General features: G+C 46.1%; 1 protein-coding gene across 7 annotated transcripts in view; it reads left to right on the top strand.

Moving 5' to 3' along the window:
- The first annotated feature begins 1,508 nt into the window (after positions 1 to 1,508).
- The window catches only part of SMARCD2 (SWI/SNF related, matrix associated, actin dependent regulator of chromatin, subfamily d, member 2), a 40,160-nt gene continuing 26,895 nt past the window's right edge, over positions 1,509 to 14,773 (top strand). For 4 of the 7 annotated variants that reach the window (XM_053260061.1, XM_053260057.1, XM_053260060.1 and 1 more), the window contains exon 1: positions 1,517 to 2,156. In XM_053260061.1, the coding sequence (XP_053116036.1) occupies positions 1,989 to 2,156 (168 nt within the window). In that variant the 5' untranslated portion in view covers positions 1,517 to 1,988. Of the gene's footprint in view, positions 2,157 to 2,436; positions 2,554 to 14,773 lie in introns of those variants that run through there. The other 3 variants (XM_053260065.1, XM_053260063.1, XM_053260064.1) reach the window with 3 other exon arrangements.

Genomic DNA, 14,773 nt, shown 5'->3' with positions numbered 1-14,773 from the left:
GTGTAGTTCTGGGCTGCTTTGTCATCGTTCTCATGATCATTGCAACTCCACGAGGTGAGATCTTGCATGGAGCCCCAGACCGAGGGAGACTGACAGTTATTTTGTGTTTCTTCCATTTGCGAATTATCGTGCCAACTGTAGTCACCTTCTCACCAAGCTGCTTGGCGATAGTCTTGTAGCCCAGTCCAGCCTTGTGCAGGTCTACAACCTTGTCCCTGACATCCTTCAACAGCTCTTTGGTCTTGGGCATGGTGGTGAGTTTGGAAGCTGAGTGATTGCTTGCTTCTATGGACAGGTGTCTTTTATACAGGTACTGTAACAAGCTGGGATTAGGAGCACTCCCTTACAGAGGGTGTTCCTCAGCTCGTTACCTGCATATAGTGAAAAGACACCTGGGAGCCTTAAATCTTGCTGGTTGATAGGGGATCGAATACTTATTTCCCTCACTACAATGCAAATCCATCGCTGACTTTTGGGCACTGGGCTTTTGAGGGTTTGTTTGTTGTTATTCTGTCTCTCACAGCTACAATAAACCTACCATTCCAATTATAGCCTGGTCATTTCTGTGTCAGAGGACAAACAGACAAAATCAGCAGGGGATCAAATACTTATTTCCCTCACTGTATGAATATTGCAAAGTAGTTTTATTAAAATACCCATATTAGTTTCTGAAAATACACTTGTTGATTTGCTGCCTTCAAATACTATGTTCTTCTCAGAAAGATATATTTGGGATAGGGTATTTGGAAGCAAAAGAAACAAAAAGTATATATATTTAAAAAGAATTAAGGGAATAATACAACTTTGTCATCTCAAAACTAAAATAGCTAGTAGAATTATGGGTTCAGATAACTGTTAGGCATTATTAACTCCATATTATTAAATAAATCTATGAAATTGAATTGTGATAAATGTGTTGGGCCATAAAAGTGAAATGTGCCATATAAATGCAAATGTAAATATAAATACATTGTACCCATAATGACATTGATGCTAATTTTGCACTATTACACCTCTATGGGTGGACTTCATTTGCCAAGTTAAAAGGTGACAATCCTATTTCAAGCAATGGGTCTCACTTCCAAGTTAAGCTCATGCAGATAAGAAAACTACGGGGCGTAGCTATAATTGAGCGAAAGGGTTCAAAGAACATGGCCCCCCAGCTCCTGAGGGCCCTCCAGGTCCACCCCTCCCCATTTTCTGCATTATCTCCCTCACTCCGGGGGGGGGGGTGCCAGAGAGAGTGCTGAACACGGGCCCACTCTCCCCTAGCTACGCCCACGCATGTTTACGCTGGCTGAAGCAAAGCCGACTGAGTGCAACCAGACTTACAAGGGTGCTGCTCATCAGCACATTTACTAGGGAATTTCTGCGCAACGGAACTCAACGGGACTTTTTTTGCGACGAGTACCCACGTGGCGTGCGCAGGAGGCGCGGTCCCCTAACGAAGTACGCGCTAGGGCGGCTACTGCAACCGCAGACACGCTGCCTTGCCTTGGGACTGGGAGTAAGCCCGACAACCTACACTAGTACACACCGAGCAGCGGTGGGACCGACTTCCCAGGAAGCAGCACGCCTCGGCTCGCCCTGTCAGGCGGGCTGTCGCCGCCTCCTCCCGCCACCCCTCTGTGTGTGTGTTTGCGGTTTGCCCTCGTGACTCGGTCGCTGTCCTTGCCCGGCGGCCCGCGTGCCAGTTCCTGAGGCGGTGGTTTGGCGCCTCGGAGCGGCAACGCGGAGCCGCCAGCCGTCGTCGGTCAGGCCGCCCGCTGGCCCGCCGCGTGAGGCGAGTGTTTTTCTCGCTCTCTTCCTTCCCCCTCGGCAGGGTCGGGCTCCAGCGGTTAACGGGGGCGGTCCCGAAGGAGGAGGAGCCCGCCCGGGAGCAGCTCTCTCTCGGAGCCGCCCGCTTCACCGTCAGTCCGCCTGCTGCGCTTCCTCCTTTCGGGCGCGCTTGAAGCTTCTCCGGCCGTTGCCTCCCCCCCGGGACCTCCATGGCCGGCCGTGGTGGGTTCCCCCTCACCCCGCCGCCCACTGCCGCGGCCTCGGTGGGGGCCGCGGTCCCTCCTCCTCCTCCTGGACCTGGAGGCGGGCTCTTGCGGGGACCCAGCCCAGCCGGGGCCACCGCATACCGGCCCGTGGGGCATGGAGCTCAGTTCCAAGTAGGTGGGGAGAAGTAGGAGGAAGGGTGGGGAAGCACGTGTGTTTCGGGAGGGGGGGTGTCCTCCTGATACTGGTGATCGAATTGGTTTCTGCACTTTAAAGGCGCTAAAAGTATTCGGGGCGGGCGGGTGGGTGGGGGGGGGCTGCAACCGATTTATTTATGCAACTTTGATCTTCTCCTTTCCACTGGGAGGGACCCAAGGCGGCTTGCAGAATCTAGAGTCATCGCAAAGTGGGAGGGGTCTCAAGGGGGCGGGGGAGAGTAAAGGGAGCATTCCAGGTCCTCCTCGGAGGAGGCTGTGCAGGAGGGGCATGAAGGCGTTGCTGGAGAGCGGCAAAGGGACACTTCTCAGTGGCTTTCCTTGGCGTGTGTGAAAGGATATTTAGACTGTGCGGGTAGATAAAGGGATATATCTCAGGCACAGAGTGATAATATGTTCTTTTCATTGCATTTATTTTTGCACTTGTATATCTTGTATATTTTGCACTTCCTCCGAGGAGCTCAGAGCGGTGTACATGGTTATTCTAGGAGTATTTACCAGAGTCTGTGCCGGGGAAGAGGGGACTTGGGGACAGGAAAAGGAGTGCGTTGGTGGGCGGGGTGTCTGGAAAGATGGTGCGGCTGGTGTTGGGAGTGACATATTGGGGTGGGAAGCAGGTAGAGTTTTATGAATGGTGGGCTTTATTTGGGGACTTGAAAGCTTTGGGGTTGTATTTCAGGGTCAGTAGTGCTAAAACTAGCCACCTAATGACGCAGCGGGTTAGGGTACCAAGCTGGAGGTTGCCAGTTCAAATCCCCGCTGGTGTGTTTCCCAGACAATGGGAAACACTTATATTGGGCAGCAGCGATATAGCTGAAAGGCACCTTCTCACACTGCATAGGAGGAGGCAATGGTAAATTCCTCCTGTATTCTATCAAAGACAACCACAGGGCTCTGTGGGTGCCAGGAGTCAACATCGACTTGACGGCACACTTTAGCTTTAGCGCTAGGACTGTGTGGCATGTAGAGAAGAGGAGCATATTTGGCAGGGGCATCTCAGGATTGGGGTGCTACTGAGAAGGAGTGATGAGGGGAATATCAGCAGGCTCGGAATGGCCCACAGGGCAACATGGCATATTCACGGCTGCAGTGAATACTCCCACCCTTAAGTACCCATTCTGCTCAAAACCCTGCACCCTCCCCACATACATTCTGCCGCCCTCTCGGTGCCCCCAGTCCGGCCCTGAATATCAGGTTGTGTTTCCTGAGGGAGTGCAGATATTAGGGGGGTGGAGGGAGAGGAGCAGCTGTGAAATGTTTTTTCTCCCATGAAGGCTTGCCAAACTCTGAGAATAAGCACTTTCCAGAATTCTCTTAAAATTTGTATTTTGGTCGCTAGGGTTAAGCTGATTGTATATGTACTCAGTGTATTTTTATGCTAGTTTGTTTAAAGTGCTCAAGCATGCCGTGCTTGCTGAGAGGAGAGCTGGTCTTGTGGTAGCAAGCATGACTTGTCCCCATAGCTAAGCAGGGTCTGCCCTGGTTGCATATGAATGGGAGACTTGATGTGTGAGCACTGCAAGATATTACCCTCAGGGAATGAAGCCACTCTGGGAAGAGCAGAAGGTTTCAAGTTCCCTCCCCGGCTTCTCCAAGATAGGACAAGGTTTTTTTTTTAATAGGACAAGATTTTTTATTGAACCAACAAACTACCAAAGCATACAGTACATTGCCAAAGCACAATTATATATAAAGTGGTTGTTTGTACATGATATATCTACAAAGATTTACACACAATGATTTGGAAACCCACAAGGTTATGAAGTATATGCAGGTAGTACTGTAACTCGGGGGTGGGGGATTTCAAGGCACATCAGGTAATCGGGGGGGGGGGGTTATGTCCGACGTCCATTTCCACAATTTGTCCCATTGCTGTTTAGAAGAGATACTCTTGTCTTTTTGCACATAACCATACAAACTTTTCCAGAAGAGATTTACTGTCTCATCTGCGTGAACCTCTTGGTCGCGTCTTCCCTCCCTATTCCTATGCAGGAGCATTGCATAAATGACATACAGGTTTACTAACCTGATTACGAGGAGGGGAGCATTCCAATTCCCTCGTATGAGGGCACTCGTTCCGTCCCATTTCCTTGAAGGTTTCTTTCTGGGATCTCGAAAGGAGGTTCTATCGCTCAAACCCGAGGTTAGTTCTTCCCAAGTCTGTTTTTCCAAATCAGGCCACTCTAACAGCTTGCTTACTCCCTGCCACACTCTTTTGGCTACCACACACTCTTTTAAGAAATGTGAGTGGGTTTCCCTGAATGTTTTACCTAGCTCACTAGCTTTCTGTTTGCAGGTGATTTTAGGGCACTCTTGCTGGTCCTCTGGGAGCTGGCTTAGCCGCATTAAGTGATAGTACTTGATGGTATAAGCTCCACCTTGTTTCCCATAAATGGAAAGGGACTTTTTTCTCCTTAAAGAGAGCGATAGGGTGATCGGGTTGCAACAAGTACTGTGAAGTGCGGTGTTTGTAGCATTTATGCTCTAAATCAGGTTTTAAGAAACCCACTTCTAGAATCTCTCCATAAATTGTTTTCCTTAGCTGCTTAACTGAGTAGGATCCTTTAAATAGATCCGGTTCAACCTTCCATTTTTAAAGTGTGAATAACAAATCTCTCAAGTAGTGTTGAGTGTTCTCTTTTTAATACTTGTGTGATATTACCATTGAAAGATCCTTTCCCCCACCATGCTATGCCCCATGCTGACTTGCGCCAATGCAGAGCGAAAAGCGAGACCCAGTTTTTTTGCAGAGGTTGGACATATTATGGACATTCACGAAAATCCAGTTTCCAAAATTGTAGGACATGAATTCAGTTACAAAATAGGGCAGGTAGCCCTACCTGCAGGGCAGGTAGGGCTAGGCCTCCCCTCTCAACCTCCTTAAATGCTACCACACGGGTTAAAGGGAAGGACGCTGTGTGCCATACTAGACGGAAGATCTGGCTTTCAACTCTCCGAAGGAGATCGAGTGGGGGAGGATAGACTACCGCCAGGTTATGCACCGGGGGTATTAGGTAAGTCCGGATGTAAACTGCTTTCTGGTACATGGCGAGGCTCCATTTTTTTCCACATGGTGATTTTAAGCATTACTTTTTCTTCCCAATCTGTCCAATCCCCCCCCCGACTTTTTCCTTAATCCCATATTCAATCCCCAAAATGTTTACTGTATAGGGCTGAGAGAGATTCCTGCCTGCAACCTTGGAGAAGCTGCTGTGAAGACAATACTGAGCTAGATAGACCAATGTTCTGACTCAGTATATGGCAGTTTCCTATGTTCCTATTATCCTAACTCGGAGGCTAGACTGGATGAGACTGATTATCTGCAACCTTTTCAGATATTGGTTATCTGGGTTCAGGACTGAAACTGCTTTGGTCACTCTGGTGAATGACCTGCCCTGGGAAAGTGTGTCCCTGTTGATTCTGCTGGACCTCTCAGCAGTTTTTGATATGATCAGTCATGACATCGTTCTGGATCACCTTACGGGGATGGGAATGGGGGCATAGAGGTTCCAGTCCTTCCTGTAGGAATGTTTCTAGAAAGTGGTACTGAGGGATGCCTGCTCAGCACCTTGACCTTTGGCCTGTGTGTCCTGTACGGTTCAGTCTTGTCCCCTGTTATTTTTGACATCTACATGAAACCTCCAGGAAAGGTCATCCAGGAGTTTGGTTGGAATTTGTCATCAGTACTGGTTTTGAATTAGTGTTTGAAGTTAGGAAAGGCTGGGTGTTGGCTAGCAAGCTGAAATTGAATCTGGACAAGAAGGAGGCTCTCCTAGTCAGGAGAACTTGTCAGGTTGTTCTGGATGGGTTGCATTTCCCTTGAAGTTGGGAGACTTCCTGAATAGTTTGATTATGGCTGTGGCCCTGAGGGCTTTTGCCCAGTTTTGGTTGCTGTGCAGCTGTGTCCATTTCTGCCTTAGTCAGATCTGGCCCTTCATTCATCTCATCTGAATTGCTGTACTACTCTCTGTATGGAGCTGCCATTGAAGACCCTTTGGAATTTGCCTGCAATTGCTGCAAATGCAGCCATGATGACTCCTCACAGGGTTGTTGTGAGGATAAACATAACCATGTACTCTGGGCTCCATGGTGGAATATAAATGTAAAATGAAACAAAAAATAAAAAATCCTTCCTGAGATAGGATTTCAGGAGTGTATTACACTGTTTTCGCACAGTTGTATTGGTTGCCAGTGTGCTCCCAGATGTGATTCAAAGGGCTAGTTATGACCTCTTAAAGCTCTAAGCAGTTTGGGTCCAGGTTACTTGAATGACTACCTTTTTTCCAAATGAAAATACTCGTGGAGTATACACCCTAAATACTCGTAGAGAGGCCCTCTTCTGCATTCCAACTTCCTTGGAGGCCTCAGCACAAGGTTATGCAATAGAAATCTCTTTCTCTAGCTGCCCCAACATTGTGGAACTCTCTCCCCCATGAGACTTGTGTGACTCTGCCTGCATTTAGGTGCCAACTCAAGACTGTTTTGCTTTAGGCCAGATTTTGGAATAGATCTTAGCAGGTCTCTCTTCTGAGTACAGTTTTAACTGTTTTAGTGCAAAAATATGCTTCTCTTTCCATATTGTTTCTATATTATTGTTTCTGTCTTAATCTAAAGTGATTGTAAGCCACCCTGTGAGAATGGCAGAGTAAAAATTTTAGCAATAGATATTGCTTTAAAATGTTGGCACTATCTTAGACTTTCAAAGTGGGACTTGAAATATGTATATAAAAGTGGATCCTGGAGTGGAGCAATAATGGGGCATTTGAAGTCATAGCTGTGCTTGGTTCTCCAGGCCTGGGTGTCTGTGGCAGGGAAGAAGAGTTCACAATGCAAATTGGGCCTGTGGTTTTGCAGTACAAGAGGCTTGGGTTGTGGAGAGTAGGAAAACCTCAATTCGGAAAGTTGCTGCTGTTTCTTGTCCAAGCACAAGTGTCAAAACTAGTTTGGAAGGCAGAGCTGTCTGTCAGCTGTATAGAGCTGCCCTTCTGGATTTTTAGGCTGATAAGCAGAGGAGAGAATATGACCAGAAGCAAAATGTCACTTGGAGAAGGTCTAAAATATGTCCCTTGGAACTAGTGATGTGCACAGAACCGCGGAGGTGCGGTTCAACGCTGGGGGTGTGTGCCTCTTTAAAGGCGGGGGTGGGTACACTTACCCCTCCCGCTGCTCCCTCCCTCGCCTGCGCTCTTTTATTAGCAAAATCCATGGGGTGGCAGTGTACCTCCCTGCCACCCTTTCTCCCGTTCTTGGCTGGAAGTATCGCCTGCGCGTGTGCCTGTCACGTGTGCATGGCGGGTGCATGCGCAGACTATACTTCCGGCCACTTTTGTCCAAGAACGGGGGAAGGGGCGGCAGGGAGGTATGCTGCCGCCGCATGGATTTTGCTAAAAATGCAGCACCGGTGGGGGAAAAACGGCAGGAGGGGTAAGTGCACCTTCCCCTGCTCTTAAAGAGGCACCCCCCCGGCATTGAACCTTTGAGCCGGCGCCGCTTTCGAACCAGTTCGGAGGCCTTTAGAATGGCCTTCAGTCCGGTTTGTGCACATCCCTACTTGGAACTTGAGTTTGCAGCTTTGGTTTACGGGCAGTGTTCCCTCTAACAGGGATTCCCAGATGTTGTTGACTACAACTCCCAGAATCCCCAAGCAAAAGCCACCACAGCTGGGGATACTGGGAGTTGTAGTCAACAACATCTGGGAATCCTTGTAAGAGGGAACACTGCTTATGGGTTTATTTGGAGCAGAATTCCTTGTCCCTCCTCTACCCTTGATTATACAAGACCTGTATATTAGAGTTGTTCTCTCAGCAGTTCCTGAGGTAGGAGTTACAACTGCAGTCTCAGGAGGGAGGAAAGGAGGACACACAGGAATGATGACAAAAGGGAAGAGGGATTTCTGGGAGAAAAACATATTTTTCACCCTAAGGTCGAAAATGGGAAGTATATGAATTGTCTTAAACAGTGGTGTTGTTTTTTTAAAAAAGTCTCAATGCTATTTATATCAGCATTGTAACTGCTTTCCGTTGGTTTTTCAGGATGCTTTTTTAATATGTTTTGAAAATGAAGAAGTTTCATTTAGAAATGTTATGCAACAACGGCATTGCTTAAGCAGTAATTATTCTTGTTCTAGAAGAAATATTTTTTCAGCCTTGGTCCTCAGTCCTCTTTAAGGGTCTTGAATGGACCAGGAGACAGTGCCATAATGATACCTTTTCCGTGTTGGAGGCGTCAGGGGAGTTAGTAGGGCAACCAGTATCCTGTAGTTGCTGTATTTGTCTACTTACCCTTAGCTCAGGACAAAAGCACTGGCGAGTTTGCTATATGTATTAGATGCCTTTAAGCGGGTTGAAACATTTTCTTGACTTACAGACAGACCTATATGGGTTCCTCTTTCAAGATTATTGATCAGTGCCCCTTAGCCACACTCCTTTACTTGCAAATGGGGTGACCAAAGAATGATGGGTGACGTTTTCCATTTAAAAAAAAAATATGCTAGAGGATAAAGTAGGGATTTTAGTACATCAGACCTGCACAATGTCTAATCCACTAAGCTAAATGTTGTCCATCAACCATGGATAGTGGTTTTTTGGATGCTTGACAAATTACCTGTGTTTGCCTGCCTTCGGCTGCAAACTCTTGATAAGACTGTTAAGCGTTGGGCTGGATAGAATACATAAAGTTTTCAGAAACAAATCAGGATCAAAGCAACTAGAAAAAATTGTGAAAATACGACCACATGTTAGGAAAAGACAATAGTTTGTATTCCTGATACATTCCTCCGTGCCAGGAAATTGTCTTTACAGGCCCAGTACTTGTGGCTAAAACACTTTCAACTAGTTACAGTTTTTTTAGGATGATCTGGTCTGCTAGCTTATATTAGGAAGAAGTCTTTTGGCCATAAATACAGTAAAGGCAATTGATCTTGTGCTGGGCAAAAAAATCCTTTCATCAGAAATTAAAACAAACAAAAATCCTATATAGCAGACACCAGAAAGGTATCTTAATGTGAATCTCCATATTGACAAAGTTGCTGTGTCCCAGTGCATAAGCAGGTTGCTGTATTTGAGGTTGAGCTTGAATGTAGAAGACCTAATTTTCAGGCTTACTTCTGCCATGAGCTCATGATATGGCCTTGGGCAACAAATACTCTGTCTTGGCTTCGGTTCCTTTTCTGCAAAATGGAAATAATAGGGATTAATTTCAAAGACCTGTTGTAGGGGTGAGTTTGCAAGTTAAAATGCAATATTGTGATGAAACGGGGGTGATTCTATGCTTTCCTGGGATCTACCCTCAATAGAAAGATGGCTCTGATCCCAAATGTAGAAGTTGTCATATTATTTGCTCATACTAATGTGCGCAAACAATAACATAATCATATTTTAATAAACTTATATAATTTATGGAGTTGCTTTATGGTGGCTTAGTTTGAGCAGCAAAAATAATAAAAGAATTCTTATATGAAACTGTTTCCCACAACTTCTGTTCCTTTTAACCTTCAGTGCTCCACCCTCCAAAAATTCAGATTTCTGGACTTTTTACATTTCTAGTAGGTAATCATAAGCAATCATCTTCAGCTAGTATCAGGATGGAATCCTTTGTTTAGCTTGTCCCAAGATTGTGGAGATGAAATTGCATTTCTTCTTCCTAAGGAACCATCAACTCCATAATTATGTGCTTTGGATATGAAGCGGGACAAATTTTGATTGATTGATTTACTGCAGTTCCTAAAGTGGCTCCGGGCAAATTTTGATTGATTGATATACTGCAGTTCCTAAAGTGGCTCAGGGCAGTTTACATTAAAATCAAAAACACATAATAAAACAAAATTAAATAAAAACACACTTAAACCGGATTAACATTAAAACTAGATATCATTAGAAGCCAGGCTAAAAAGATGGGACTTTACAGCTCTCTTGAAGGCCTTCAAGGAAGATAATCCTCTCATGTCCACCAGGAGCGTGTTCCACAACCTAGGGTCAACAACTGAGAAGGCCCAATCCCAGGTCGTCGCCAGACTGGACCAAAGCTAAAATCCTTTAAAGGTAATAACCCGCACTCTGTCCTTTGCCTGGAAACATACCGGCAGCCAGTGCAACTGTTTAAGAACAGGCCTAATGTGGTCTTCTCTCCAGGATACCCCAGAGACCAATCTGGCTGCTGCATATGGCCCATATCATTTGCTTGAAAAATAATGCAGGTTTTATCCAAAGCAGTGAGATTGAGTTTGAGTTCCAGGATTGTTAATTGAGAGTCGCTATACTCATCAAAAACTTAATATTGGCGTTTAAAAAACAGATTATTACTATTGTGCATAGTGCCTAAAATTTTACTGGGCACTTCTTTAAAAGACATGCTGGCCACTGCTCTGAGCAGTTTCCATTCTAAACAAAAGGAGTGGGAAGAAGGAACAACAATATACAAAAATGATATGTTTGCATTATTAAAGTTGCTTTCAGTCTCCCCTCCCCTCCAATTAGATAAATGCTTTAAATGTGAAACAGTTAAATTGCAACATATATTGTTTGAACTTAATTATTTTTTAAATGTAGATAACAAAATGTTTTGATGGCAGAAGTGTGTTGGGAAACAAAAGAGAGAGAATGGAGTTGTTTGATGGAACAAGAGATGTTGGGTCTTGCAAGGAGAGGAGTCGGATGATTGAACAAGTTCAGACTAAAATGTAGTGGAAATGCATTTAAAAAGAGGAGGAGGTGCAAAACTCTGAAGAACTTGTATAGCAAGATTGTTGCTTCAGATACTGAAGTTGAGAACCACAGGATCTGATCTCAGGTTGATGGGCAGGAACGTAGGGAACAGTGCATCTTTGCTAGCAGTAAAGTGATGTATTCTAGCCAGTATTCAGATTATGTGTTTGGCTTTTAAAACAGTAAGTTGTTATAAAGTAGTAACGATAGAAAGAATCACTGTTTGAATCACCAGTGTTCCTTGCTGATTGCTTCAATTTTGGATTTATATTTAAATACTGTAAGCAAATCAGAGGTTAAAAGCAATAGGGTGGAGTATCAGCCCTGTTTCTGGAGTTGCTGTCCCTTTCACTGCAAAGCTGGGAGTTTGTAAAAGTCCAGGTTGGAAGCCCCGTAACATTTCACCAGTTATGCTTACCTGCATCTTAGAGCACTGAACTTAAGATGCTTGCCTATAAAATGACATCAGAAGGCAGCCTTCAGAATAGGAAATCACGCAAACTGTCTCTGAATTTTAAAAATAATCTTGGCTTGTTTTTAAATTTATATCTCACTCTTCCTCTAAGGAGCCCAGCATTTAGACTAAGTACATGTCGTGGAATACATGGTTATGTCTGTCTTCACAACAACCCTGTGAGGTAGGTTAGGATGAGAGATAAGTGACTAGCCCAGTCACCCAGTGTGTTTCATGGCTGAATGGGGATTTGAACTTGGGTCTCCACAGTCCTAGTCCAGCACTCTTAACTGCTACTAGGGATGTGCACGGAACAGGGCGGGGGTGGTTTGAAGGCAGGGGGAGTTTGACTTTAAGGGTGGGGGAGGGTGCACTTACCCCTCCCTCCGCTTCCCCCCTGCTGGTGCTCTGTTTTTGTAAAGTCCTTCAGGGCGGCAGCATACCTCCCTCCCCCCCCGTCCCCTCTTCGGCCGGAAGTACCTGGCACACATGTGCATGCACGTTGGGTGGACTTGCACGCAAGCAAGCATAAGTCACGCTTGTGTGCAAGTCCACCCGACGTGCGCACACATGTGTGCCAGGTACTTCTGGTTGAAGAGGGGATGGGGGGGGAGGGAGGTACGCTGCCACCTTGAAGGACTTTACAAAAAACGAGCGCTGGCAAGGGGAAAGTGGAGGGAGGGGTAAGTGTACCCTCCCCTGCCCTTAAAGTCCAACACTCCCCGCCTTCAAACCTTCCAGTGTTTGAACATGTTCGGAGGCCCGTAAAAGGGCCTCCAAACAGGTTTGTGCACATCCCTAACTGCTATACCACACTGGCTCTCTAAGCACAGTATCTGGTATTCCCAGGTGGTCTCCCATCAAAGTACTAACCTCTCCTGACCCTGCTTAGCTTCTGAGATCCATGAGATCAGGCTCATCTGCAGAGTGGGGCAGTCGAGTCTCTGAACTGGACGGGAGAAAATGTTCACAAAATAATCTCTAGTGAATTCCTGTTCTGAAATTTTGGCTTTTGGCCATTGTGGCTGGGGATCATGGGAGTTGAAATCTAAAACTATAAGGACCCAAGTTTAAGAACTACTGGTGTAAGAGCTTGGCCTGCTGCTGGTCCTGTTTAGTCCTATGATTTTGTAACTGGAATTGACTTTTCAGTAGTGGTGTGCATGTTTCGGTTCGGAGGCCATTGACAAGGCCTCCGGACCGGTCCGGAATTCCCGCGGTTCGGTTCGGAAGGGCAGGGGGGGGAGTTTCTCTTTAAGGGGTGGTGGTAGTACTTTCACCACCACCCCCGCCAATCTTCCCCCTCTGGCGCTGGCGCTTTTCAAAACGTTCTTGGGGCGGCAGAGTTCCTCCCTGCCGCCCCTGCCTCCGTCGTTGTCCTTGTTAGCTTGAAAGTAGGCAGAGCTGGTGGCGTGCATGCGCCCTTTGCGGCGCGCGCACTCGTCTTTGCCGCTGGCACGCGTGCGCCACATATGTCATGGTGCGTGCGTGCGCCAGCGGCGGAGAGGCGCCACCAGCTCTGCCTACTTTCAGGGAGGAACTCTGCCGCCCCAAGAACATTTTGAAAAGCGCCAGCGCCGGAGGGGGAAGAGTGGCGGGGGGGGGGGGGTAAGTACCACCACCACCCCTTAAAGAGAAACTCCCCCTCCCCCTGTGCCGGACCGCGGGAATTCCGGACCATGCACACCACTACTTTTCAGCAGCATGTGTGCTGCTTTGAGAGCATCAGCAATATCTGTCAGACAGACAGCCCTGGATGTTGGAATACAAGGACAAGGGCTTGCCACTTTGAGATATTGCATCACTTTCAGAGGTTCTGGAAGGAACATGCTTTTTTAATGTTGCATGTGATGTACCCCATGTGAGAAGTGCTAGCTTTTCTCTGCAGGTTAGAAATCTTTCATGTATCTGGGTTGCGTTTTCAGCCGTGAGGGAGGCTGGGCCCCTGCACATCCCTTCACTTGCAGTGGTAGTGTTGGGACTCCTTTAATAAGGAAGCAGGAAACAGAGGCAGCCAACTGCAGCAGCAACTGTTTTAACAAGTATCGGCCTGTTGAACCTGCTGAGTGGTGTTTTGCATGCTTGTGACTAAAGCAATGGAGTCAACTCCTCTGTTTTTTGTACTTCAGGCAGAAAGCAGAGAAAGGACTGAGGGACTAAGGGTAATGCCTCCACTGTTGTGGTAGCTGTCTTTGCATACTGTATGATCTATGCCAAGCAAGCAAACTAAAAGCAGTAAGAAAGATTCTGCCGTGTTGATTTTAAAGAATAAAACATGCAAAACGGGCAAGACTGTATGTCTCTGGTTCTGTTGGTACAGGAGTAGGCATGCTTTCAAGATACATGGAAGTCTTCACCTAAGATCTTGCTACCTTTCCCTTCTGTGTATTTTGAGAGTTTACATACTCTAAGCAAATGCCCTTTTTACTATCCATGTACTTTGTAAAGCACGTTTCACCAGTTTTCCACACAAGAATCATGCTCTGTAGAGTTATGCAGATATTCCATATTTCCATATTGAGGAGGGAATTTTCTTGGGAAGAGTGGATAGATCAGTGGTTCTTAACATGGTGTTCAGCAGATGTTGCTGAACTACAACTCCAGCACCCCCAGCCACAATTTATTGTGGGCAGACAGTTTTCTCATTGTGAGGGTGTGATATAGATGTACTTATACAAATGAAATGGGAGCAGTCCTAAGGTATTAAGTGTGTGCCTAAAAAGTGAAGTGTGAGTATGACATGCATTTGATTGCAAATACCAGTATCTTTCAGAAATGCCTACAGCAGCAAAAACTGATATGTATATACGACTTTTCAACAAAAGTTCCCAAAGTGGTTTACACAGAGAAATAAAAATAAAGATGGATCCCTGTCCCCAAAGGGCTCACAATCTAAAACGCTAACAAAGTACACGCTGTGGCAAACCTTGTGTGATCTGTGAAATGGCTTCAATTGCCATAATTAGGGAAGGAAAACTTTTCCCCAGGTCAGATTGATTAGTAGTTTAGGCAAGAACAAGACTCTGTGTGTGTGCGTGTGTGCGCGCACGCCCCTCCCCCCATACATGCTCCTTCAGCAATATATGACTTAGTTCATTTGCTTGAATCATCTGTAGTGCATCTGTTCTCTCTTAATGATCCGGAATGTGTGAGTTGATGTGCAGTAAACACATGTATGTGAATGGTTCTGAAGCTCAATCTGATAGCCTTTCCAGCCCTTTGGTTCAATGGGCTTAGAATCTTTTTACACAAAACTGTCTAGATGCTTTGGATGGGGATGATTATACACACATAGGTAATTATATGTCTGCCTGCTTGCTTGTTGTTCAAATCCACACATTTCTCTCAAGGGGCAGTCTTGGTTACATGATCACCACCTGCGGCCTACTTTTTGTTGTCCCGAGAGGAACACTCAGTTG

This window comes from Hemicordylus capensis, chromosome 6, assembly GCF_027244095.1.
Source record: "Hemicordylus capensis ecotype Gifberg chromosome 6, rHemCap1.1.pri, whole genome shotgun sequence".
Classification (NCBI taxonomy): Eukaryota; Metazoa; Chordata; class Lepidosauria; order Squamata; family Cordylidae; genus Hemicordylus; species Hemicordylus capensis.
Note: the sequence above shows the minus strand (reverse complement) of the source record. Positions and strands in the feature narration are given on the sequence as shown.